The sequence below is a fragment of the Phacochoerus africanus genome, chromosome 7 (genome assembly GCF_016906955.1).
Source record: "Phacochoerus africanus isolate WHEZ1 chromosome 7, ROS_Pafr_v1, whole genome shotgun sequence".
NCBI classification, from domain to species: Eukaryota; Metazoa; Chordata; class Mammalia; order Artiodactyla; family Suidae; genus Phacochoerus; species Phacochoerus africanus.
In genome coordinates this window covers 67,666,667-67,693,555 of record NC_062550.1, presented here as the reverse complement: position 1 = coordinate 67,693,555, position 26,889 = coordinate 67,666,667, and the positions used below count along the sequence as shown (strand labels likewise).

General features: G+C 49.0%; 1 protein-coding gene across 2 annotated transcripts; it reads left to right on the top strand.

Annotated features, from left to right (window-relative positions):
• The first annotated feature begins 60 nt into the window (after nt 1–60).
• CD4 (CD4 molecule) lies at nt 61–26,624 on the top strand. 2 transcript variants are annotated; one of them, XM_047787683.1, is made up of 10 exons: nt 61–178; nt 6,495–6,600; nt 6,712–6,882; nt 19,725–19,886; nt 20,283–20,513; nt 21,509–21,847; nt 23,369–23,569; nt 24,362–24,483; nt 24,778–24,845; nt 25,134–26,624. In XM_047787683.1, exons 2-10 carry the CDS (start codon nt 6,552–6,554, stop codon nt 25,162–25,164), a joined length of 1,374 nt encoding a protein of 457 aa, XP_047643639.1. In that variant the 5' UTR covers nt 61–178; nt 6,495–6,551; the 3' UTR covers nt 25,165–26,624. The 2 variants fall into 2 exon arrangements, with proteins under 2 accessions (XP_047643639.1, XP_047643640.1); XM_047787684.1 differs by lacking the exon at nt 24,362–24,483.
• The last annotated feature ends 265 nt before the right edge of the window (nt 26,625–26,889 follow it).

Genomic DNA, 26,889 nt, shown 5'->3' with positions numbered 1-26,889 from the left:
CCAGCCCCAGCTGGTGACGTTGGGGGCTGGCCTGGGGCGTGGAGGAGCCTCCCTCCCAGGGCTTCCTGTCTCTACGTCTAAGCGAGTCTCTGCAGAAGTAACAGGCACTCTCCCAGCAGACTCCCTGGGGGACACATCTGTAAGAGAAGCAGAGGGGAAGAGAGACCCAGGCCCAGAGGTAAGAGGGACAGACAGACTGGATTTGGTTCTGTCACAGGGGTCAGGGAAGGCGAGGGCAATGTGGCAGCAGGTATGCTGGAATGTGCTGGATTCCCAGGGCTCTGCCCACGGCTCTGGCCAGCTTCTCTTGCATTTCGTGAACAGTGATTTCCCCCTGGACATGTGTGCTTCCCGAGGCCAGGGACTATGCCACACTTCTCTCTGCATCCCCACCGTGTACAGCTTGGTGCCTGCAGAGGAAGGGTGTTGGCTGGGACTCTGAGACCAGAGAAGGAATGGGCATTCGAGGACCCTGGGCTGAGAAAGGCCACTTAGTCATGGACAGTGGAGGCGACGACAACAGGGAGAGGGGAAAGGAGGAAGAAAAGAGAGAAGCGGTGGGAAAGACATAGAATCAACAGATATTAAGGAGGGTCGAGGCCTAGAAAAAAGAAAAACAGAAAACAAAGTACAAGACAAGAAAAGGTGAAAGAGAAGTAGAATCTGCTCTAGAGACAATTCTCCCCCAAATCAACCTTCCCCGTGAGAGTCATCAATAACTCACCCCAAAAATCGTATTTGCAGCATTGCATAAGCCATAGGATGGATGTAGCTTCCTCTAATGCGCTCTGTTTATGTGGGTTTTCACATTTTTGTCGACTTGGGTGCATTTTTTGAGGACTTTTGAGCCATATGTCCAAAGGCACTTCCACTTTAATTAGCTTGAAAAGATTAACGAAATAGTTGAAAGCTAAAGTTCCCAGAAAGGGTTGAAACCGAGCTCTTAGCTATGCCACGCTGTAAAAGTGATAGATACATATTTTTGGGTCATTGCGTCATGAGAAAACTGGGTTCTAAAGGAATCGGTTTTAGGCAGTGCAGCTTCTCTGGAAGAGAAGGCTACTGGGGGTTAGAAAATGATTTGCAGACACTCCCTGGGCTTGCTGGGGTGTTGGGGGGGTGGCTGGGCAGGAGGTGATACCCCTCAAGCTGGATGCCCCGTAGGACCCCAGGCTCCTGCCTTCACAGCCTCAGTCCTTTTCTCTCCTGAGACTGCCCAGGCCTCCAGCCCTGCTCCCCGGGGTGCTCTGCCTTCCTTTTGTAGCTGGATTCTGGGCCAAGGGCCTCCTCCCTACAGTCAGGTCCCTCAAAATAGTAAGGCTCTGTTCTCCCTAATTCAGAGATTTCACTCCCGGAGGGACAGGTCTTCCAGAATAGACTGCTCTTGTGGGGCCAGTGATGTGGGGGGGCCAGGCTGAGAGGAGAGGCTGATGCGGGGGTCACCGCACTTCATGTTTTGACAAAGGTCGCCTTGCGTGGGGTACAGGCCGGGCTGGAACAAAATGGCCGCCCTCTTCACCCCAGAAGAAGGGGTTCCCCGAGGCCGGGGTCAGAGCCCACCCGGAGATGTCCCCCTCTCTCAGTGAGCGGGCACTGAGAGAGAAGGGGCCCCCCTGAGATAAGAGTTCCCCTCACCCACCAGTTCTGGGTGAAGCCCCACAGCACCTGGGCCTGATCTTGGCCATGACAGGGAGGCGGCTGCCTCGGAGTTGGGTAGACAGGTGGCCTGGCACGTTCGGACCCTCAGCCAGGGTTTGTTGAAGGAAATCTCTTTGGCGAGGGTGGGTGCGTGGAGGCAGCAGGCAGGGGCCTGGGGGGGGTGGGCTCCTTTTGCTGGTGGGGGGGAGGGGGCCGCTGCTCCCCCCACGTGGGTGGCTGAGGCCAAGGAGAGGATGGCGGAGGTTGCAGCCACGGAACCACAAGGGTCCCTTAGGGGGATCAGGTGTCTAGAAAGTTCAGGCGAAGCCCCTGAGCAGCGTTTGGTGTGTGTGTGGGGGGGGGCGCATCCGCGGCTGGGCTGGAGGGGCTGATGGGGGCCGCGGGGAGAAGATAAAAGGGCCTGTGGGACCACAGACTGTCACTGTGGTGGGGTTGTGCCCTCTTCTTCCCCCAGCCTCGCTCTACAGCCAGGGGGGCCCGGGGGGCAGCTGGGTGGGCCGAGGGGCTGTGGTGCGTTGCGGCTTTCATCACTCCTGGCTTCTCTTCTCGGCTGCCGCTCCGCCGTGCGTGTGTGTCTTGCCTCTCAGAATTTCCTCAAATCGCTCCCTCTGCCGCTGCCTTGTTTGTACGACCCTGGGCTTTGCTGAGATGGTGGGTTGTGTGCAGTGCAGTTGCTGCTTTAGGGAGCTGCTCTGGGTTTGTCTCTGCCTCCTTCTTTCCCTCCCACCCTTCCCTCATCCTCCCTTGGGGACCCGGTGTGTTTCTCCGGATTGGTCCTTTGCCCTTTTCCACGCTGGCTGCCGCCATCTCCCTGGCGTCCACCCCTGAGTCCCGGCTGTGCTCTGCAGGCTGCCTTCACATGGAAGTTTGTGGAAGCCTGAGTCCCGGCCAGAGGCCTGGATGACTGTTTCCAGGTCAGGAGGGACTAGATGTCTAGTGGCAGCTGGAGAGGGGAGGGATGCAAAAGGAGGAGAGACCAGGAAAGCCAGAATTGCCCCCTGGCGTCTGAGGCACAGAGGAAGAGAGACTGAAGTGAAGGTGGAGGGAGGCCTCAGCATGGGGAAGCATAGATCCAGGAATGCACAGGTGTGAGCAGAGAAACAGGGGGAGAGAGAGAGAGGCGCCGGGCCTCGGGGACCAGCAGGCCTCCTAGCCTCTCTCAGGGGCCTGTGGTATACAGGATGCTAGTACCGGGGCAGAGCACCCCTGGGGAGGCTGAGGATGTGGGAATCAAAGGCCAGCTCTCTAGGGTGGCAGCGGAAGCCCCAGGCACCAAAGCAAACAGCAGCTGGAAACCCATAGTTTCCTCTACCGAGGTGAGAGTGTCCCTTGCCTTGCTCAGTCAACCAAACTGACTTTTGGGAGTTCCCATTGTGGTTCAGCGGGTTAAGAACCTGACTAGTATCCAAGAGGACATGGGTTTGGTCCCTGGCCTTGCTCAGTGGGTTAAGGATCTGGCATTGCTGTGAGCTGCAGCATATGTAGGTCTCAGACTCAGCTTGGATCTGGCATGGCTGTGGCCGTGGCCGGCAGCTGCAGCTCTGGTTCGACCCCTAGCCCGGGAACTTCCATATGCCGCAGGTGCAGCCGTAAAAAGAAAAAAAGAAAAAAAAAATTCACAGACTGACTTTGCACCCCAGGCAAAGGTCATCCACATGGAGATTCCTTCATTCTCTGCTCTCCAAGGACACGATGACTCTGGATGGAGGGACAGTGGGGACCACTCTCAGATGTAAGAGTGCCTGACCCTACTCTCCACCCTGGCCTTCCCTTAAGGCGCTCCATGCCCCCTGCCACCTGTAAACAACTTCACTGGTGCCTAGCCTCCCTCTTCCTTTCCTGTTACCCTCTGGTTTGAGAAAATTGTATCAAGCTTCATCTATGTGTTAGGCCCTGGATAATTCCTCATTCAGGCAGATGGAGTGACTAGAAGGAGGTTTTTTTTCCCCCAATCTTCCCCTAAACCTCATTAAGAGGACCAAGCCCCCAGCACCCATCTGAGTGCTGCATCCCCATCATGGATCAATGCCCAGCAGGAAACAGAATCCACCTCAGATGGGTCAGGATGATGCAGAGAGGGGGTTAGCAGTGGTGTGGACAGGGGTCCAACCAGCATGTGGAGGCACCAGCAGATTCCTGAAGGGGCAGGGGCTGACATGGTGTTTCTGGAACCCAGGGAAGCTTTGAGCTGTGGTTGGGGGGAACGAACAGGAGCTGTGGTAGCCAGGGGAAAGAGGGGAGAGGAAGGAAATATAGCCATTGCCAGAAAATGCGTTCGGAGCCAGAAGAAAGTAAGGAAACATACCTCAGCCTCTCTCCTTGACCCTCCCATCTTTTGTGGGTGTTTCTCATTGGCCACCTCCAAGCAGTAGCTGAAGGGCAAGGGAGCCTGGGTGACGTGGTGTTTAAGGTATACAGCAGTCACTGTCCTTGCAGACAGCAGGGCAAAGAGGAGGAGAGGGGTTGGGGGAATGGACACAAGAATAAGTAGCGTGAATCTGGATGACTTGTCTTCATCTGGCCAGAGTTGGATGCGTACGACCCTTAAAGACCCATTTTTAGTAACAGAATTAATATACCGAACACAGTAAAAAGTAATCCGTCTTAAATTTTTTTAGAGTTATTTTACATGTTCTGCCAATTTCTGCTGTACAGCAAAGTGGCCGAGTCATACATATATATATATATGTTCTTTCTCTCATATTGTCTTCCATCGTGTTCCATCACAAATGATTGGCTACAATGCCCTGTGCTATACAGCTCATTGTTTATCCACTCCAAATGTAAAAGATTTTCCCTCTTTTGTTCAATTTAAAGTTCACCATAAACCTGAGTTCACGTTGTGGCTCAGTGATTAATGAACCCGACTAGTAACCAAGAGGTTGTGGGTTCGATCCCTGACCTCGATCAGTGGGTAAAGGATCTGCCATTGCCGTGACTGTGGCATAGGCCAGTGGCTTCTGCTCTGATTCGACCCCTAGCCTAGGAACCTCCATATGCCGCAGGTGCTGCCCTAAAAAAAGAAGACCAAAAAAAAAAAAAAGTTAACCATAAACCAACTGCAATGGAAAAAATAAAAATCATTAAAATTAAAAAAAACATAATAAATCAGTTAAACTTAAAATCAAATCAAATAAAAAAGTTAACCAAACACAGATCCTTCTCTGTGATCCAGCTGGTGCCAGTGGTGGCTTTGCTGGCTGGACCATCATCTCCATCCCAGAGGAGATCAAGCTGTTGGAGAAGAGGCAGGAACCCCAATCATCGTACCCAAACGTAGAAAATGGGTCATACCCAAGAGGGTGTCAGCCAGGGGCTGTGGGAGTTTGGGGTGGATGGATCACTGCAAAGGTGGCCTCCAGGGGAGCCAACGACCAGGCTCGGGGGAGAGCAAAGTATGTCTGGATGCACCAGCTCCAGGCCAGGTGCATGCTGACACTGTCCCCAGAGCCATCACTGCTCTGACACTCGCTTACAGGCTGGGCCTAGAGTTCAGAGACACTTGAGTCTGCCCCCACCTGCCTTTCTGTCACTGTCTGGTGGCCTTCCTTGAGCACCTGCTCCTTCCGTGGCTCCTGGTCCCGTTACCGTGTCCAGCTTCCTAAGGCTCTACAAAGACCATGTCACATCACTGCTCAAAACCCCAGCAAGGCTCCCACTGGCCTTCAGAGCCGAGCCCTAACACTGTAGCTTGCCTGTCAAGGTTCAAGGTCAGGCTCACTGTCACCACCACTACCACCACCACCACCACCTGCTTCCTTCCACAGCCCTCACTTTGCACGCCGCAGGCAGTGGGATGCCCCTCCCCTTCCTTGCCAGCCAGCTCAGGGTTTTCAGACTTGAGCCTGCATCAGTCACCCAGAGGTTTGTGAAAATGCAGACGGCTGGGCCCACCCCCAGCTTCTGATTCAGCCGAGAATCCGCCTTTCTCAGGTGACAGCTGCTGCTGCTGATCTGTGACCACAGGTTGGGAATCATGGCTCCAGCCCGGTGTCTCCCGTTCTCAAGGTCCATTCAGAGCCTTTCTGTGACCCCCTCCCCCACGGCCTCTGTCTTTCAAGCCCACACTAATCATTTTTCTGCCTAAACTCTGAAAAGCGACTCTGACTCCCAGGGCCAGTCTGACAGCGAGCAGAGCAGCACCCCCTGCTCGTTCTCTGATCTCACCCCTCACACTGAATCAGGGATGGTAATTCAGAACCCCTCACATCGGTTGGTCTCTCTGAGTTCAGGCCTCATTCTCTCACCAGGATTCTTGCAACCCTGTCTCCTGTGTTGGCCTCCCCATAGCTCATCTTTTGCTCAGGAGCTGAAGGGCGCCATCTGGCAAATCGGCTTCATCCTTCTCTGTGCAAAGTCCTATCCTGGCTCCCTGCTCTTGGTCCCCACCCGTTTACCATCTTCTCCAGGAGTCCTTTTCTTTTCTTTTTAAGGCCACACTGCGGCATATGGAAGTTCCCAGGCTAGGGGTCGAATCAGAGCTGCACCACAGCCACAGTAACCAAGGATCTGAGCCGCGTCTGTGACTTACACTACAGCTCACCGCAATGCCAGATCCTTAACCCACTGAGCGAGGCCAGGGGTCGAACCTGCATCCTCATGGATACTAGTTGGGTTCTTAACCCGCTGAGCCACAACAGGAACTCCTTGGGAGTCCTTTCCTGATCCCGCCTGGCAGAGAACCCGCCCCTGGTGGGGGCACCACACGTGTGGCACGTACCTGTGGGTGTCAGTTTAGAGGTTCTGCATGCTGAGTTCCCGGCCTGGCCATCTGCTCCTGAAGGGGCCCCAGGCCCACTGCGTGCCTGCTGACTGATGATGAGTATCTCCCTCAGGCCCTGCCTGTTCTGCGGGGGAAGGCTCAGGTCCCTGCCTGCCTCGGCAAAACCACAATGGACCCAGGAACCTCTCTGAGGCACCTGTTCCTGGTGCTGCAACTGGGTGAGTGCTCAGACTCAAACTGGGATGATTGGGAAAGGCAAATAGCAGGTGGGGGCAGAGGCAGGGCAGCTGCAACCTCAAGTCCTGACTACCCCCTCTTTTTCCGCCTAGCGATGCTCGCAGCCGCATTGGGCACTCAGGAAAAATATCTGGTGCTGGGTAAGGCAGGAGATCTCGCAGAGCTGCCGTGCAACTCTTCCCAGAAGAGGAACCTACCTTTCAGTTGGAAAAATTCTGACCAGACCAAGATTCTGGGGAGTCACGGCAACTTCTGGCACAAAGGTAGGTTGGCCTCACTCCTTGTTTTGGGAGGAAAGCCCCAGGGACTGACACCCCTCATGTCAGAGCCCAGCTCCTAGTAAACTCTGGGATCACAGAGGGTCTGGGAGACAGAAGCTCAGAGCACCCTCCAAGATCAGACACTCCTGATGCCAAGTGCTGGTGTACCGGGGAATGGCTTTTGGTGGTCTGTTTTAATTTAAATATTTTAATATTCATGGGCTCATTTTATTTTTGTTTTATTTTATTTTTTTGTTTGTTTGTTTTTTAGGACCATACCAGTGGCATATGGAGGTTCCTAGGCTAGGGGTCAAATTGGAGCTGCAGCCGCCGGCCTACACCACAGCCACAGCAACTCAGGATCTGAGCTATGTCTGCAATCTACCCCAAAGCTCATGGCAATGCCAGATCCTTAACCCACTGAGTGAAGTCAGGGATCGAACCTGCATCCTCATGGATGCTAGTCAGATTCGTTAACGGCTAAGCCATTCCGGGAACTCCTCATAAATGTATTTTAATGGATATTCAAAGAATTGCTATCCTATAAGACCCATGATTTCCTGAATATTGTTGCTACAGATCCATGATACTTTGTTCACTGCCATTAAAAAGTATGCTCCTGTTGTGGCTCAGAGGGCTAAGAACACAACATAGTTTCTGTGAGGATGTGGGTTCAATCCCCAGCCTCTTTCAGTGGGTTAAGGATCTGGCGTAGGCTTCAGCTGCAGCTCTGATTCGACGCCTAGCCCAGGAAATTTCATATGCTGCAGGTGTGGTCACAAAAAGAGAAAAAAAGCAGCAGAGTGAGCAGGTCCTGGTGGCTTAGCCAGTGAAGGATCTGGTGTTGTCACTGCAACGACTTGGGTTGCTGCTGTGGTGCAGATTTGATCCCTGGCCTGGGAAATTCCACGTGTCTCAAGTGTAGCCAAAAAGAACAAAAAAAAAGCAGCAGAATGATTTTTTTTTTTTTGCTTTTAAAATGAAGAGAATTAAGCTTTCAATATTTCTTAGGAACATATTTGCAATAAAGGAGTTTTTTGTTTTGTTTTGTTTTGTTTTTTAGTCTTTTGTCTTTTTAGGGCCACACCCACGGCATATGGAGGTTCCCAGGCTAGGGGTAGAATTGGAGCTACAGCTACTGGCCTATGCCACAGCCACAGCAACGTGGGTTCCGAGCCACATCTGTGACCTACACCACAGCTCACAGCAATGGTGGATCCTTAACCCACTGAGTGGGGCTGGGGATCGAACCTGCAATCTCATGGTTACTAGTTGGGTTCATTAACCACCGAGCCATGACAGGAACTCCATAATTGTATCAGGAGGTTTTTTTTTGTTTTTTGTTTTTTGGCTTTTTAGGGCCACACTCGTGGCATATGGAGGTTCCCGGGCTAGGGGTCGAATTGGAGCTACAGTTGCTGGCCTACACCACAGTCACAGCAATATCAGATCCAAGCCGCGTCTGCAACCTACACCACAGCTCCCGGCAATGCTGGATCGCTAACCCACTGAGCAAGGCCAGGGATCAAACCCTCATCCTCACAGATATTAGTTGGGTTTGTTAGCCGCTGAGCCATGAAGGGAACACCTCATGCTCTTCTTTAAATACTTTTCTTTCTTCTGGGTGTGGCCTCTAATGTGACCGCTCACATTTTTGAATAGGAGTGTCACATGAGTCAAAAGTAGAAAAATGCCACCAGCCTGAGATATGTTTTTGTAAATATATTTTTTATTTTATAAATTTATTAGATTTATCATTGTTTGCACTTCATTGTTTATTTTTAATATTTTCTTTTAATTATGAAAAATCCAATTTTATATAAAAGTAGGATCATTATATAATGAACCCCCCCCATGTATCCTACTCAGCTTCAATGATTAGCAATTTGTGGCCAGTTTTGTTTCATCTGTATCCCCAGGCCCCCATCACCATATTATTGTAGAACAAATACCAGACTTATGTCAAAACATCTATAAATGATTTAGTCTGTATCTCTAAAATGTAACGACTTTTATTTATTTATTTTTTTGTAAGGACTCTTTAAAAAATATATCTACAGTTAGGACCTACTATATAGCACAGGGATCTATATTCAATATCTTGTAATAATCTATAATGGAAAGGCCTCCGAAAAAGAATATCTGTATATATGTATCTGTAGATATACGTACATAAAAAAACTGAATCACTTTGCTGTACACTTGAAACACTGTAAATCAACTGTACTTCAAAAAAATATATCCACAGCATAACTATCACCCATTAAAAATAATTCCTTGGGGAAAAAAAAAAGAAAGGAGTTCCTGTCGTGGCTCAGTGGTTAAGGAATCCGACTAGGAACCTTGAGGTTGCGGGTTCGATCCCTGGCCTTGCTCAGTGGATTGGGGATCCATCATTGCCATGAGCTGTGGTGTAGGTCCAGACACGGCTTGGATCCCAGGTTGCTGTGGCTCTGGCATAGGTCAGCAGCTGCAGCTCCAATTTGACCCCTAGCCTGGGAACCTCCATATGCTGCAGGAACGGCCCAAGAAATAGAAAAAGACAAAAAAAAAAAATTTACTTGGGAGTTCCCATTGTGGCTCAGCAGATTAAGGATCCGACTTTGTCTCTGTGAGGATGTGGGTTCTATCTGGCATTGCTGCAAGCTGCAGCTTGGACCTGGTGTTGCTGTGGCAGCAGTGGAGGCTGACAGCTGCAGCTCCAATTCAACCCCTAGCCTGGGAACTTCTGTTTACTGCAGGCATGGCCATAAAAATAATTCCTTAATGTCAATAAATGTCCAGTGTTCAAATTTTCCCAGTTGCCTCATAATGGTCTATTTGAATCAGAATTCTAATAAAAATTCATGCATAATATTTGCTTGATACGTCCCTTAAATCTCTTTGAATTTATACGTTTACTTTTTTTTCCCCTCTTGCAACTGATTTTTGAAGAAATCAGGCAACTGTCCTGTTGAGTTTTATTTATTTATTTATTTATTTGGTCTTTTTGCTATTTCTTGGGCCGCTCCCGCGGCATATGGAGGTTCCCAGGCTAGGGGTCGAATCGGAGCTGTAGCCGCCGGCCTACATCAGAACCACAGCAACGCGGGATCCGAGCCGCGTCTGCAACCTACACCACAGCTCACGGCAACGCCGGATCGTTAACCCACTGAGCAAGGGCAGGGACTGAACCTGCAACCTCATGGTTCCTAGTCGGATTCGTTAACCACTGCGCCACGACAGGAACTCCTTATTTATTTATTTATTTGGTCTTTTTGCTATGTCCTGTTGAGTTTTGCATGGTGTTACCATTTAACACGTTCCTCTGTCCTTTGAATCTCCTGTATATTGGTGGTTAGCTCTAGAGACTTGATGAAGGTTGCACGCAATTTTTTCAGTGACTTATTACAATTTTAATAACTATTCCACATTAAAAAACATCACTTTATATTTTTTCATTTTATTTTATTTCACTTTTTAAAATTAATTTTTTAATTAAAAATTTTTTTATCTTTTGTTTTTTTAGGGCCCCACCCATGGCATATGGAGGTTCCCAGGCTAGGGGTCAAATCGAAGCTGTAGCCACTAGCCTACACCACAGCCACAGCTACGCAGGATCCGAGCTGAGTCTGCAACCTATACCACAGCTCAAGGCAACGCTGGATCCTTAACCCTCTGAGAAAGGCCAGGGATCGAGCCCGCAACCTTATGATTCCTAGTCGGATTCGTTTCTGCTATGCCACGACAGGAACGCCTTCATTTTATTTTATTTTGTTGATGTATAGTTGATTTACAGTGTTGTGTTAGTTTCTGGTGTACAGCAAAGTGATTCAGTTATACACATATTCCTTTTCATATTCTATTCCATTATGATTTATTACAGGATATTGAATCTAGTTTCCTGTGCTATACAGTAGGACTTGTTGTTTATCTATTTAAAAAAATTTTTTTTCTTTTTTGGCCACCCTGAGGCATATGGAATTCCCAGGCCAGGAATCAGATCCAAGCTGTGGCAACACTGGATCCTTAATCTACTGTGCAGGGCTGGGGATCAGACCTGTGTCCCAATGCTCCCAAGACACTGCCGATCCCGTTTTGCCACAGCGGGAACTCCTCTACTTTATATATAGTCATTTGTATCTGCTAATCCCAAGCTTCTAATTTATCCCTCTCCCTTTTTCCCTTAGGGAACCATAAATTTGTTTTCTGTGTCTGTGAGTCTGTTTCTATTTTGTAAATCACTTCATTTGTGTCATGTTTTAGAATCACATATAAGTGATATCATTTGGTATTTGTCTTTTTCTTTCTGGCTTACTATACATAGTATGATAATATCTAGGTCATTATGTTGCTGCAAATGGCATTATTTCATTCTTTTTTATGGCTGAGTAATATTCCACAGTGTGTTATGTGCCACATCTTCTGTATGCATTCAATATTTAGGTTGCTTTCATGTCTTGGCTATTGTGAATAGCACTGCTGTGAACACTGGCGCATAGATTCAATTTTTTGATAAGACCATTTTATAGGTGATGTTTTATACTACCAGTTTCATCACATCAGGAGCCATATACTCTCTGTAACTCCTTTTGTGCTATTAAGGTTAAGCAAGAGTTCTCACTGCGGTGTGGTGGGTTAAGAATCAAAAAAGAATTTTAAAAAATGGCTAATTAGTGGCTCAAGTTTAGTTTTAAGTGGTAGTTATAATAACATTATTTTTAGTTTTTAGTTTTTGGGTTTTCTTTTTTTAAAAAAACAGTCCTTCTGTTTATACCAGGTGATACTGGCTTTCTGCTTATTACGGCAATATATAATTTCTTTTTAAAGTAAATTAATTTTGGCTCAGATCCTGGGTTACTGTGGCTGTGGCGTAGGCTGCCAGCTGCAGCTCTAATTTGACCCCTAGCCTGGGAACTTCCATGTGCTGTGGGTGTGGCCCTAAAATAAATAAATAAATATTAAATTAAATTAATCAGGGGATTTCCCACATGGCTCAGTGTGTTAAGGATCCAGCATTGTCACTGCTTTGGCTCAGGTTTGTCCCCTGGCCCAGGAACTTCTGCATGCCATGGACGTGGCCAAAAAAATGTAATTTAAAAAGTGAATCCATTTAAAGACATTACATAAATAAGACAGGTAGATTTGGGCAAAATCATGTATGAGGTGCAGAAATAATTGAAGCTTGGGAAATACAGCTCTAGTGCAAGACTCTGATTTTACTAGTGAGGAACTGAAGCCCAGGGAGAGGAAGTTTCTGCCCGAAGCTCTCGTGCCTAGTTAGAGGCGGCACTGTGGCTGGATTTGGGCTGTGGCTTTGGTGTCTCAACTTGCGGCCTAGGCTTTCTTGTGGGGTTATCCTCGCTGCAGTCAGGGCTGACTGGACCCAGTGCGTAGGAAACCATCTTTATTGAAAATGAATGTGGGGAGTTCCCGTCGTGGCATATCAGAATTGAATCCGACGGAACCGTGGGTTGCAGGTTCGATCCCTGGCCTGGCTCAGCAGGTTAGGGATCTGGTGTTGCCGTGAGCTGTGGTGTATGTCGCAGATGCGGCTTGGATCTGGTGTTGCTGTGGCTGTGGCGTAGGCCAGTGGCTATAGCTCGGATTAGAGCCCTAGCCTGGGAACTTCCATATGCCATGGGTTCGGGCCTAAAAAAGACAAAAAATAAAACAAAAATTAAAATGATTTGAAAAAGTAATAGAGGCACATGGCAAAAATTTTAAACCAGACTAATGATATACAGTGACAATAAATCTCCCTCCTACTCCTGATCCCCAGTTCCTCAGTTCCCTTCCCCAGAGGCAATAGTTTCGATCAGTTTCTATGTTTCCTTCAATAGCTGAGCTATGCATGTAGAAGCACATATGTATATGGTCCCCTCTTTTCTTACATAAAATCAATTCATCATATATATGTGTATTATATACACACATACACACATATACACACATATACATACATACACACACATTATGCATAGAGAGAGAGACTACATGTGCTAGGTAATTAGGTAATATTCTAGGTGCTGGGGGTATAATATAATAAAAAACGAAAAAGACATTCAGGAGGTGAGCACATTGTAACAATGCACCTCGTTCTAACCTTGTTTTTTTTTCCCCCTTAAAATTACACAGATATTTTGAGAATTGTTCTATATGCAATATGTGTGTGCATCTATTTATATCTGCATGTATCTGTCTCTCTCTGTATTTCTGTCTCATTTCTTTTCAGTGACTGCATAGTTCTTTGTTTTTTTCCTGGTGTGTTTTCTCTTTTTTTTTTAATTTGTGTTATTGGAGTGTGGTTGCTTTACAATGTGTGTGACTTCCAACTATGACCACACAGTTCTCTTGTATAATTATGCCACGATTTACCTGACTAATCCCATATTGTTGGACATTTAGGCTACTTTCAGTTCATTGCTATCAGAAACAATTCTTCAGGGAATCGAACCTTGTATCTTTGGACACAGGTGCAAATGTCTTTGTAGGAGGAATTCAGAGATGTGAAATCAATGAACCTGCTTGATCTTTAGATATCTTTTTTTTTTATAACAAATTTTGTCGAAATGGCATCTGCTATAGTAAGATGTGACTGTATATTAATGTGCACTTTTCAATATGTTACTTCCTTTATGTAAATTGTATTGATGTTACTGTTTTTTCCTCCAGATTTTTAAAGTATTATGTGCTCATTATAGAATATCTGGCAAATGCAGAAAAGAACAAGGAAGAAAATCAAACGCACATATAATTCCTCCACTCAGAGATACCTGCTGATAACATTTTCACTTATTTCTTTGTTTAGTGTGGAAAATATATATTATTTACACAGATGATATACTGTACAAACCTTTTATCCTGCTCCCTCATAGCATAATATTATGATGGGGCAATTAATTATTAGACTAACTGTTATAGTAATCTGTCAATATTTATTAAATACAAAATCCTAAAACCTTTTTTACCTATAAATAGCTATCCTGGAAACTCTTTTTGGTAGAAATAAAATCAAGAATATTTCATGATACTGGTGAAAGGATGTTGTTATAAGCACTGCTTATAATATGAAAGCATGGAATTCCAACTGATTACTCACTAATGAGGAAAGGGTTGAACTAAGGTACGACTGTGGGAAATAATGTAGGTAATTTTAAAAAATGAGGGCTTTCAGGAACACTGAGTAGACATATGTATTAATTGGCTTGGGCTGCCACAAAATATCATGGACGGGGCGGCTCAAACAGAAATTTATTTTCTCACCGTTCTGGTGGCTGGAGGTCCTGAAGAGAGCTTTCTTCCTGGCTTGCAGATGGCCACCTCCTCACTGTGTCCTCACATGACAGAGACAGAGAGGAAGAAAGTTCTTTGGTGTCTCTCCTTATAAGGGCACTAATCCCCCCCACCACCCCGGAAGGTCCTACCCTATTGACCTCAACTAAATCTAATTACCTCCTAAAGTCCCCATTTCCAATGTCATCACATTGCATGTTAGGGCTTCAACATACAAATTTTTTTTTGGGTGGGGGGACACAATTCAGTTCATAGTAACATACTTCTCACTGTTTCTTATACTAAATACAACTGCAAATCCTAGACATTATAGGTAGAACAAACATAAGAAGATTCTGAGGAGTTCCCGACGTGGCACAGTGGTTAAGGAATCCGACTAGGAACCATGAGGTTGCGGGTTCGATCCCTGGCCTTGCTCAGTGGGTTAAAGATCCGGCGTTGCCGTGAGCTGTGGTGTAGGTCGCAGACATGGCTCGGATCCCGAGTTGCCGTGGCTCTGGCATAGGCTGGCAGCTACAACTCCGATTAGACCCCTAGCCTGGGAACCTCCATATGCCGTGGGAGCGGCCCAAGAAATGGCAAAAAGACAAAAAAACAAAACAAACAAACAAAAAAACCAAAAAAGATTCTGAAAGATGCTGAGAGGGGGCAGTCTGGTAGGGACCACAGGGCCTGAGGAACAACATGGTAGTGAGTGTTCTGTTTGCCTCACCTACCCCAGTCTTGGAGCTGAAGAAGCCGGCAGCCTGGAAGCTCTGATAGATGCAGATAAAAATAACCCTCAACAAAAGCCTGCCCTCTTTAGCCAAAGGACCGGGAAAGGAGCAGCCCAGTAAGACAAAAAATTCTCAAGATAATCACTGCTCTATTCCAGCCAAATGCCAGAGATGAAACTGTGGCCCTACTCCCACCCATGCCAGCAAAGTCTGAATAGGAGCCTAAAGCTCCACCCCACCCCTGAGGCTGTATGAGGTACCCCAAACCCCTACTGGAATGGGGTTAGGGAATGCCAAGTAGAGAATGGGGCTTGCATCGCCACCAGCCAGTGACAAGGCTCCTCCACCCTGCAATGTCAGTAAAGACCACAGGGGGGTCCTGGACTTCCACCCCCACCCAGCAGTAAGGAGGGACCTTTCTGTGCTGAGGTGGTATCAGAGGAGGCCAGTGGAGAGTCAGGACCTTCGCCATCGCCCAGTAATAACGAGGCCGCCTCCACTGCAGGGTCTGTGGAGACCAGGCGGGGAGCTGGAACTTCCTGACCCCCTATGAGGAGCATCCCCTCCCAGCACAATGGAGGATGAGAAGAGAATCTAGATTTCTTCCTCTAACTGGCAGTAATAAGAGTGGTCAAAGAAAGCCAGTTAAAATAGAAGGTTTAAATAAGATGCAGAATCTCACAACATAGCACTCAAATGTCCAGGTTCCAATTGAAAATTACTCACAGTGCCAAGAACCAGAAACATCTCAAACTGGATAGAAAAAAGAGCCAACAGATGCCCACACTGAGACGAAAGAGATGTTAGGATTATCTGACAATTTTAAGCAACCATGATTGAAAAAATTTTTTCAGCAAGCAGTTACAAACATCCTTGAAACAAATGAAACATAGAAAGTCTCAGCAAAGAAATAGAGGATATCATAAAAAAGAACCAAATGGATGGTACAACCACTATGGAGAACAGTATGGAAGTACCTTAGAAAACTATACATAGAACTACCATATGATCCAGCAATCCCACTCTTGTGCATATATCTGGACAAAACTTTCCTTAAAACAGACACATGCACCCGCATGTTCATTGCAGCACTATTCACAATAGCCAGGACATGGAAACAACCCAAATGTCCATCAACAGATAATTGAATTAGGAAGATGGGGTATATATACACAGTGGAAGACTACTCAGCTATAAAAAAGAACAAAATAATGCCATTTGCAGCAACATGGATGGAACCAGAGACTCTCATACTGAGTGAAGTAAGTCAGAAAGAGAAAGACAAATACCATATGATATCACTTATATCTGGAACCTAATATACGGCACAAATGAACCTTTCCACAGAAAAGAAATTCATGGACTTGCAGAATAGACTGTGGTTGCCAAGGGGGAGGGGGAGGAATGGGATGGACTGGGAGCTTGGGGTTAATAGATGCAGACTATTGCCTTTGGAATGGATTAGCAATGAGATCCTGCTGTATAGCACTGGGAACGATGTCTAGGCCCTTATGATGGAGCATGACAATGTGAGAAACTGGGCCACCATGCTGTACAGTAGAAAAAAAATTATTGGGGAAACAAAAAAAAAAGAAAAGAAAAAAGTATATACATAGAAACATAAATACCAAAATATATGCAGAAATTAAAATAGATATTTTCTGACCAAAAAAAAAAGAACCAAATGGAAATTTTAGAACTGAAAAATATGATAACCTGAAAACAAAGATCAGTGAATGGACCCAACCTCAAAATGGAAGGGATAGAGGAAAGAATCAGTGAACTGAAAGATAGAACAATAGAAATTACACAGTGTGAACAACAAAGAGAAAAAGACTGGAAAAAATGAACGAAGTCATAGGGAACAAAGCCATGTGGGACCATAACAAAAGATCTAACACTTGTGTCAATGGAGTTCCAGAAGGAGAAGAAAAAGAAAAGGGAACCGAAAAGGTATTAGAAAAAATAATGGCTGAAAACTGCAAATTCGGCAAGAGATATTAACCTGTATATTCAAGTAGCTGAGCAAACTTTAAGCAGGATAAACCTAAAAAAAATCTACACTGACACACCATAATTAAACTTATGAAGACTGCAATTCCCGTAGTGGCACAGTGGTTAATGAATCCAACTAGGAACCATGAGGTTGCAGGTTCAATCCCTGGCCTTGCTCAGTGGGTTAAGGATCTGGCATCACAGGGAGCTGTGGTGCAGGAACCTCCATATGCCACGGGAAGCCGGCCCTAGAAAAGACAAAAAGACCAAAAAAAAAAAAAAAAAACCCTAAGGAAATCTGAAGAAGGTATTTAGTTACTAATAATGCATCAATATTGGTGCATTAATTGAAGGAAATTTTACTAATGTAAGATGTTAATAGTAAGAGACATTTAATATGGAGTATATGGGCATTGTATAATTTTCATAATTTTTCCGTTAAAACTGTTCTTAAGAAAAGTGTGTTGGAGTTCCCATCGTAGCTCAGCAGAAACGAATCTGATTAGTATTCATGAGGATGCATGGTCGATCCCTGGCCTCGCTCAGTGGGTTAAGATCCGGCATCGCAGTGAGCTGTGGTGCAGGTCACAGACATGGCTCAGATCTGGTGTTGCTGTGGCTGTGGCGCAGGCCGGCAGCTGCAGCTCTGATTCAAACCCTAGTCTGGGAACTTCCATATGCTGTGGGTTCGGCCCTAAAAGGCAACAAACAAACAAACAAACAAAAAACACCACCTCAAAATGGGAGTTCCTGCTGTAGTGAAACAAAATGGGGGGCTGTCTCTGGAGTCCTGAGACACAGGTTCAGTCCCCAGCCAGGCACAATGGGTTAAGGATCTGGTGCTGCGGCAACTGCGGCTCGCATCTGAGCCCTGGCCGGGGAACTCCAAATGCCATGGGGTGGACAAAATAGAAAAAAAAAAAAAAGAACTAAAAATGAACTCTGAACTTAATTGTAAAATTATAACAGATAGGAAAAAAATCATCAGGGTCTAAGCAAAGAGGTCTCAGACTTGATACCAAAAGCATGAGCCATAAAAGGAAAAACGAATGAAAGTAAAAAGCATAATAGAATCCACAGCAAAGTGTTTACAGGGGTAGGAGGGTCGGCAAAGGAAGCGGGAAGTATTGTATCTGTGTAATTTTTGCAGTTCAAACAATGGGAAAAAAATAACTGGAAGAGTAAAGGTTATCTTAATACAACTTTTAAAATGTATATTATGAATATGTTCCATTTCATTAAAAATTATTTCTAAATATCATTTGGGGAGCCAACCCAATGAACATGCTCTATCAATGAACATGCTCTAGTATGCAGCCATTATCCTTTTGCCTAATGTACTCTGTTAGCAGCCATGTAATTATTATTTTTCTACCTACATTTGGCTTGGATTTTAAAATTATTGTTTTAATAATCAAGTGCTAGAAACGAAATTAGGGATATGAACTTTTAAAAAATCGTTGGTCTATACTGCCAGATTGCTTCCAGAAAAGGTCTGACCATTTACAGTAAGTCTAGAGAAGAATGTCATTGTGTACCTCTCTCACTAGCACCATTGCTGACACTGAGCGGTATTATTTAAAACTTTTTTTTTTTTGGTAATCTGATAGTTGAAAAATATATCATTGTTGTTTTAATTTGCATTTCTATGACCGCCTGTGAGATTGAAACAATGTGCTCCTTTCTAAAAATTCTTACCTCTTTTATATGGATATTTTTGTTCTGTTCCTACAATTTGATTTTCCTTTTTTTTTTTTTTTTTTTCTTTTAGGGCAGCACCTGCCGCATATGGAGGTTCCCAGGCTAGGGGTCCAATCAGAGCTGCAGCTGCCGGCCTACACCACAGCCACAGCAACGTGGGATCTGAGCCACAACTGTGACCTACACCACAGCTCACGGCAACGCTGATCCTTAACCCACTGAGCAAGGCCAGGGATCGAACTCACAACCTCATGGTTCCTGGTCGGATTTGTTAACCACTGCGCCACTGGAAGTGTGGGCCTAGAATCAAGGAGAGAGGTTGGGCTGGGAGTCATCTGCAGAGCCAGCAGATGCAGTGGAATTTAGAATGTCTACAGAGGAGTTTCTGTCATGGTGCAGTGGAAACGAATCCAACTAGGAACCATGAGGTTGCAGGTTCAATCCCTGGCCTCGCTCAATGGGTTAAGGATCTGGCGTTGCCGTGAGCTATGGTGTAGGTCACAGATGTGGCTCTGATCTGGCGTGGCTGTGGCTCAGGCATAGGCTGGCGGCTACAGCTCTGATTAGACCCCTAGCCTGGGAACCTCCATATGCCACAGATGCGGCCCTAGAAAATACCAAAAAAAAAAAAATGTTTTAAAGATATTATTCCATCCCATAATGTAAAGAGCCTCCTCATTCTCCTCACAGCATTCTGCCGAACGGGTGAACTCTATTTAGCCTCTCCTTTTTGGTGGATGTTTAGTTCTGTGTGTGCGTCTGAAATTCAGGTAGCTGTCTCACGTTACCCCCAAAGAAATTTTACTGGTTTGTGTTCCTGCCAATAATGTGTAGGCAAGAGTGTGGGCAACTACGTCGTAATGTCTCTGAGCCTCAGTTTCCTTGTCTGCAAGATAAGCAACGCAGTACCTATTTTCCAGAATTGTTGAGAAAATTATCTGAGATGACACACATAAAGTATGTGGCGGGTAGGAGTGAAAATATGATATCCGGTTAGTAAGATACTGTCCTGGCTCAGTACATGTATGTGCCAGGACCTCCTGACACGTCTGGGGTTCTCGGATTAGGAGATTCCGGAGAAATGAGCAACTCAGATCAGAAGAGTTGTAGGTAGCACCCTCTCCAGGGTACCCCTACCTCCTCCATCCCGCCATGTAGCCTCAGGTACCAAGCTGAGCTCTCGCCTCGAATCAAAAAAAAACGAGTGGGACTATGGATCCTTTCCCCTGATCATCAAGAGTCTTGAAGTAACCGACTCCGGGATTTACATCTGTGAAGTGGGAGACAAGAGGACAGAGGTGCAATTGCTGGTGTTCAGACGTGAGTGGGGCAGGCCTGGGACCAAGGTACCTCCAGCCAATCTGCCTTCCTTCTCGGCTCCCCACCCCACATCCAAGCCAGGGCCTGAGCTGGTGGCATCTCAACCGTCCAGAGATGGATAAGCCAGGCCCCTACAACTCCTCAAACCCTCCTCAGGTCTTGGGTCAGGCAGGGGGTGAGGGTGGCGGGGAGGAAAGGCCAGAAGCAGAGGAAGGAGGGAGAGAGACAAGGAAGGGAGGAAGGGGGAGGGAGAGGGAAGTCCTGCTTTGGGCTGGGGGATGGGCGGAAGGGAGGTGAGGGGACTGGGGTGATGGAGGGACACCCTTGGGGTCCTGGCTTCTTCTCTTCTCCTTGGGGGTAGTGCATATGTGACAAGGTGGCCTGCTCCCTCCACAGTGACTGCCAGTGTCACCCGCGTGCTGCTGGGGCAGAGCCTGACCCTGACGCTGGAGGGCCCCTCTGGGAGTCACCCTACAGTGCAATGGAAAGGTCCAGGGAATAAAAGCAAGAATGACGTCAAGAGCCTGTTGCTGCCCCAGGTGGGGTTGGAGGACAGTGGCCTCTGGACATGCACTGTCTCCCAGGACCAGAAGACACTGGTGTTCAGCAGTAACATCTTCGTGCTGGGTGAGAGCGTGCAACTCCTTCCCCGCACGAGCTCCCCCTCCTCTGCTCTCATGGCTCTGCTTGTGGCTGTGGTGTGGCTGGTGTGGCTGGTTTGGGGGGACGGTCGGTCGGAGGCCAGAGCAGAAGTCTGCCCTGAGGGACAGGCCAGGCCCTCTCTTCCTTCATAGTCACCCCTCAGGGTGCTGGACATGGAGGAAGGAAGGACAGGGGACGTAAGGATGTGAGGGGCCCCAGAGACCCCCGGAGAAAGCCCAGAGGAAGATCAAGGGCATCTATCGTCTCTGTTGCCTCAACACCCACCTCCCACCAAGCTGGCAACTCCACTTGCTCGGGGACACTAACCAAAGCAAGCCAGCCCTGATGAAATTCGACGTCGCACCCTCAGAAGCCCGAGCTAAGCACTGCGAGAGGAACTGAGAGCCCAGAAGGCAGATGCCACCCTGGACCCTGTCCTCAGGGTGCTTATGTGACCTGCGGTCGGGTAGCATGGTGGTGAAGTGCCTGGCCTCTGGTTAAAATCCTGTCTCTGCCTTAAACATGTAACCCTGGACAAGTTACTGACTCTCTCTGTGCCTTGGTTTCCAGATCTGTAAAATGGGAACAGTCTAGCCTAGCTCATGTTATGCAAGATGGGATGCATGGAAGGCACTTAGGACAGTGCCTGGCACGTAGTCAGCCCGATTCAAGGATCTGCTCTTATCTCGTGAGGGGGATCCCTTATGGACCCAAGTCCATGCAGGCCAAATGCCCTCTGGGCTTCAGGATTCTGAGGAGGGAGGGGGCTCCCTGTGCCTGGGCTGTTCCTGGAGGGCTTTCCAGGGAAGGGAACGCTGCTGCGGGACCTCACTGGGGTGCAGAGTCAGAGAGGAGAGCCTAGAGCTAGATGGCAATTTAAGAGCCTGAGGGGCACCCCGGTCACCTTCTGGCTCCTGGCCGCTCCCACTGCACGCCTACTGCGCCCTGTGTGAACCTGGGTTCTTTCCCTTCCCCTCCAGCCTTCCAGAAGGTTCCTACCACAGTCTATGTGAAGGAAGGGGACCAGGTGGTGCTCTCCTTCCCACTCACCTTCGAAGCCGAGAGCCTGAGCGGGGAGCTGATGTGGCGGCAGACGAAGGGGGCTTCCTCCCCCCAGTCCTGGATCACCTTCTCCCTGAAGGACAGGAAGGTGACTGTGCAAAAGTCTCTCCAGAACCTCAAGCTCCGGATGGCAGAGAAGCTCCCGCTCCGGATCACTCTGCTCCAGGCTTTGCCTCAGTGTGCGGGTTCTGGAAACCTGACCTTGGTTCTCCCCGAGGGGAGGCTGCACAGGGAAGTGAACCTCGTGGTGATGAGAGGTGAGGCGCTAGGCTGAGAAGAGGAGGGCAGGGCCTGGGGTGGAGGGTTCTGGCCCAGGACAGGCCCCCAAAGGGATGCCAAGCCCTCGTTACCTGATGGAGCCCATCAAGGGCCCTCTGGTTTGGGAGCTGGGTTTGAACTGAGGCTGGAATCCTCTGTCCTTCCCTGACATCCAAGAGGCAGCCTGGTGCAAGCTCCACTAGAATTCCCAAGGTCATGGACTCAGAACCAGGTTCTGGTTCTCCCTCTGCCCAACCTAGGGTGACCCTGACTAAGCCCATCCCCTCCATGGGCTGGCCTTCTCCTAAGGAGGATCACAAAATCTGCTCTTAGGATGACAGTGATGGTGGCAGTGTCCCCATCCCTTTTTTTTTTTTTTTGTCTTTGTGGTTTTTTTGAGGGTCACACCCACAGCATATGGAGGTTCCCAGGCTAGGGGTCTAATCAGAGCTGTAGCTGCTGGCCTAGGCCACAGCCACAGCAACGCCAGATCCGAGCCACGTCTGCGACCTACACCACAGTTCATGGCAATGCTAGATCCTTAACCCACTGAGCAAGGCCAGGAATCGAACCTGCAACCACATGGTTCCTAGTTGGATTCGTTAACCACTGAGCCACGACAGGAACTCTGTCCCATCCTTATCTCCTCAATCATCACAGCTTCCTAAGTAATAATGTCTCATGCTTGATGCTTTGCACATGCCACCCCATTCAAGAGCCCTGCATGTATTTGTCCATTTCATTATTTTGTGAGGCTCAAGTTGGTAATAGCTCATTCAGAGACCCACAGATGGTAAGCCGTGGGGCTGGAATTCAAATCTAAGACTGCTAGACCTCAAAAGCTATGCTTCCTCTACTATAACTGCATGAAAATGTGCTCTTAGAGGGGTGTTAATTTTATTTTTTAGGGCCCCTTCTGTGGCATAAGGAAGTTCCCAGGCTAGGGGTCGAATTGGAGCTGCAGCTGAGGCCTACGGCACAGCCACAGCATGTCCGGATCTGAGCCGCATCTGCGACCTACACCACAGTTCACGGCAACACTGGATCCTTAACCCACTGAGTGAAGCCAGGGATCAGACCTGCAACCTCATGGATACTAGTTGGGTTCTTAATCCACTGAGCCACAACGGGAACTCCCAATGCATTGTTTTTTGCTTTTTGTTTTTGTCTTTTGTCCTTTTTTTTTAGGGCCACACCCACGGCACCTGGAGGTTCCCAGGCTAGGGGTCCAATTGGAGCCACAGTCTCTGGCCTACACCAGAGCCATAGCAACGCCAGATCCGAGCCACATCTGCGACCTACACCACAGCTCGTGGCAATGCCGGATCCCCAACCCACTGAGCGAGGCCAGGGATCGAACCCGCAACTTCATGGTTTCCAGTCAGACTTGTCTCTGCTGTGCCATGACGGGAATTCCCCAATGCATTGTTTGGATTGTGTATAGAATCCCTTTAGAGCAGACAAGTGCTAGGAATTCCAGAGGCCCCGGCTCCCAGGCTCAGGCTCTTGTCTCTCCACAGTGACTCAGTCTAAGAACGAAGTGACCTGTGAGGTGCTGGGACCCACCCCCCCGAAGGTGGTGTTGAGCTTGAAGCTGGGGAACCAGAGTATGAAAGTCTCAGATCAGCGGAAGCTGGTGACGGTGCTGGACCCTGAGGCAGGGATGTGGCGGTGTCTACTGAGGGACAAAGACAAAGTCCTGCTGGAATCCCAGGTCGAGGGTGAGCAAGGGTCCAGGTTCCATGGCCTCACCCTAAGTCCCTGCCTCCTTGACTGCGGGACCCTCCCAGTTGCTCTGGAGTCAGTGGGTTATGGGTATGGTGCCTGGACACAGGGCTGATGAAGTGGGGTGGGGTGTTGTCTTAGGTTCCTGTGGTCTATAGCCCTCGGATGGGCCCCCCCCAACCAAGATCCTCCCTGGCTCCTTCTCAAACCCAGATACACACACTCACACACACACACACACACACACACACACACACACAAACACACACGGACGGCACATGGCCTGGACTGCTGCTTCTAGCTTCTGAGTCACTTGTAATCTCTCTCAACCTTAAAACCTCTTCCCCAGCCTTTGCCTTTTCTTTTTCCTTTCTTTTTAGGTCCATGCCAGCAGCATATGCAAGTTCCCAGCCTAGGGGTCAAATCAGGGCCTCAGCTGCCAACTTACACCACAGCCACAGCGATGCCAGATTTGAGCCGAGTCTGGACTAAACCACACCTCACGGCAACACCAGATCCCCGACCCGCTGAGCGAGGTCGGGGCTTGAAACCATGTCCTCATGGATACTTGTTGGGTTCTTAACCTGCTGAGCCATAATGGGAACTCCTTCCCCAGCCTTTTCCTTCCAGCCCCAGTAGCCCCGGAAGAACCCAAGCACCATGCTCTGCTCCCCCAGCATAAGGATCAGACCCAAGTGTGGCTGGGTACCCAGGCCCTCTGGAGCCCCCGAGAGTACCTTGTGCCCTGAAAGAGGGCAGTGAGCTGAGCTTACCTCTCTCCCTTGCAGTTCTGCCCACAGCATTCACTCAGGCCTGGCCGAAGCTCCTGGCCTTTGTGATAGGGGGGATCATAGGCCTTCTGTTTCTCGCTGGGTTCTGCATCGTCTGTGTTAAATGCTGGCACCGCAGGGTGAGTGAGCCTCCCCAGACCCCCTGGCACCCCCACAGGACATCCTGTGTTTGTGGCCTGCTTCTGCTTGGCCCCCTCTGCCCACCTGCTGCCCCGCGCCCTCACCGCAGGCTGGGTCCCACCCCAGATCCCACGTGGAGGGAGAGACAAGAAGCCACAGAGTTAATTCTGGGACAGATGGCTTCAGCCACAGTCACCACTTCTCCTCTCCCACCTTTCCCCATCCCCCACCTCCACGGGGCAGCCTCCCTTTGGAGGCCTGGGACCTTCACAACCCCTCTCCTCCCTGGACAGCGCCGGGCGGAGCGAATGTCTCAGATCAAGAGACTCCTTAGTGAGAAGAAGACCTGCCAATGCGCCCAGTAAGGACCTGGGGGGCAAAGAGTTGGGGTGAAGAGAGGGAAGGGAGGAGGGGAGGGAAGGGGGGTGGAGGGAGGGGGCAGAGAGGAGAGAGGGGTGGGGGTGGCCCAGGATGGGAGAAGCAGGCGGGAGGGAGAGGCGGAGGTGAGGGCAGCAGGCCTGGGATGTGTCTGGATGTGGCCCGGAGGCCATCTCTGTGTAGGAAAAGTCGGGTCTGGGAGCCAGGGAGGGGCTGGAAGCAAGGTGTTGGGAAGGAACAGATTTGCTTCTCTTATTCTTTGTCTCTCCAGCCGGCAACAGAAGAACTATTCCCTCACCTGAGGCCCTGCCAGGAGGCACTGCCCACCTGCTGTCTCCCCCCACCCCCTGCCCACCACGCATCTCCTGCTGGGCTCCTGGGCCTGCAGACCAGAAGAATGTAGCTGACCCAGCGCCTCTGGCTGCCTCCTGCCCCCTCATTCAGTGGGCCTTGCTTCTGCTTTTCCAGAGGCTCACTCACACCCTTTCTTCCTCTTTCCCTTTTCCCTCAAGCCCTGGTCCTTCCATGGTCTCTTCTCCACTCTCTCCCTCCCTGCTCTCTGGGGTCCCAGGGGAGCGCGTGGGACTGGACCTGCCTGGCTGAGTATCTGAAGCATGAAGCTCAGGGCAGTCATGGTACAGGAGAGAACCCTGGGACCCGAGAGGGCAGGGACTAGCCCAAGATCACACAGCCAGTCAGGGACAGATCCAGATCCAAAGGCTTCTGACTGCCAGACGGTGCTGCTCCAGTCTGCCTGCATCGCCCCCTGCACTGACGGAGCCACAGACTCACATCCTGACCTGCGCACCAAGCAGGCACCCTAGACACACTGTGCACAGACCCAAGTCCTTATCACCCAAGCAGCTCAGCTCGGTTTACAAACCCATCTCACATTCTCTATTTGACCCACATAAAAATCCTACAAGGCTGATAGTGATGGGATCAAAATTAGCATCTCTATTTTATAGAGATGCAAATGGAACTCAGAGAGGTTCAAATGATTGCCCAAGTTCACCAGCGAGTGCGTGGACTGGCCCAGGCCTCCTGACCGCTAGTTCCACTGCTGTCTCTTGAACACAGGGACAAATACCACACAGATCTCTGCAGCTGGCTAGTCACAGATGCCTGGTACATATTTTGGATTCACAGGAGCCTTCCGCCACAGGGAGGTCGCCTCAAAGGGTTCAGGAACATGCAGGAGGGCCTCTCTGGCTGGAATCCCTCCTTCATCACCTGCTGGCAGCAGAATCCTGTTACCAGAGAACAAAACCTTCAGTTCTCCGAATCAGGGCACAGGCCCTGTGGGAGAGAGTGTCCAGTGACCTGCCACTCACCCTGTGCAGAACCTTCTGGAAGGTGAGCTTTGCCAGGGGAAGTGGGTGGGGAGCTGGCCAGAGAGGGAACCCTCCGAGGGGACCTCCTGCGAAAGTTGATAGTCCCCGGACCCCAATCCCCCTGCCCCACCCTCAAATGATTCAGGATCCAAGAAAGTTGGGGTTACCAGCTTTGTCTTCTCCCCTTTTCTTGATCCATGTCTCTCAGGTTCCGCAGCCTCCTCTGCCTCTCTCTCCTCCCTTCCCTTTCTCACCACCTCCTGCAGTCCCTACACCTTTTCCCTTGTCCCTTCCTTCCAGCTTGCCTCTTCCAGGAAGAACACCCAGCTGCCACCAGGGCTCCTCCCGGCTTGCTTGGTGTTCCTGCCCCCTCCCCACCCCTGCCTCCCTGAGCTGACAGGAAAATACAACAGACTCACTATAAAGAAGATGCTTCTCTTCATTTGTGGGGCAGGGGGGCGGGGGGGGGGCAGGGAAGGGAGAGAGAAAGAGAAGTGGACTCTTTTCTGGGGACCTGGAATTTTCTGATCTGTGGGGAGAGGCTGCCAGGCTTGTCCCAGGGAGGAGGTGAAGGTTCCCTGGGGAGGGAAGAATCCTTTGGAGGCAGATTACCACCTACCCACTCCAAAGGGCCCTGAGTGTGCGCACGTGAGTGATATACTGAGGGAGAGACTGCAGGGGCTGTGTGTGCTC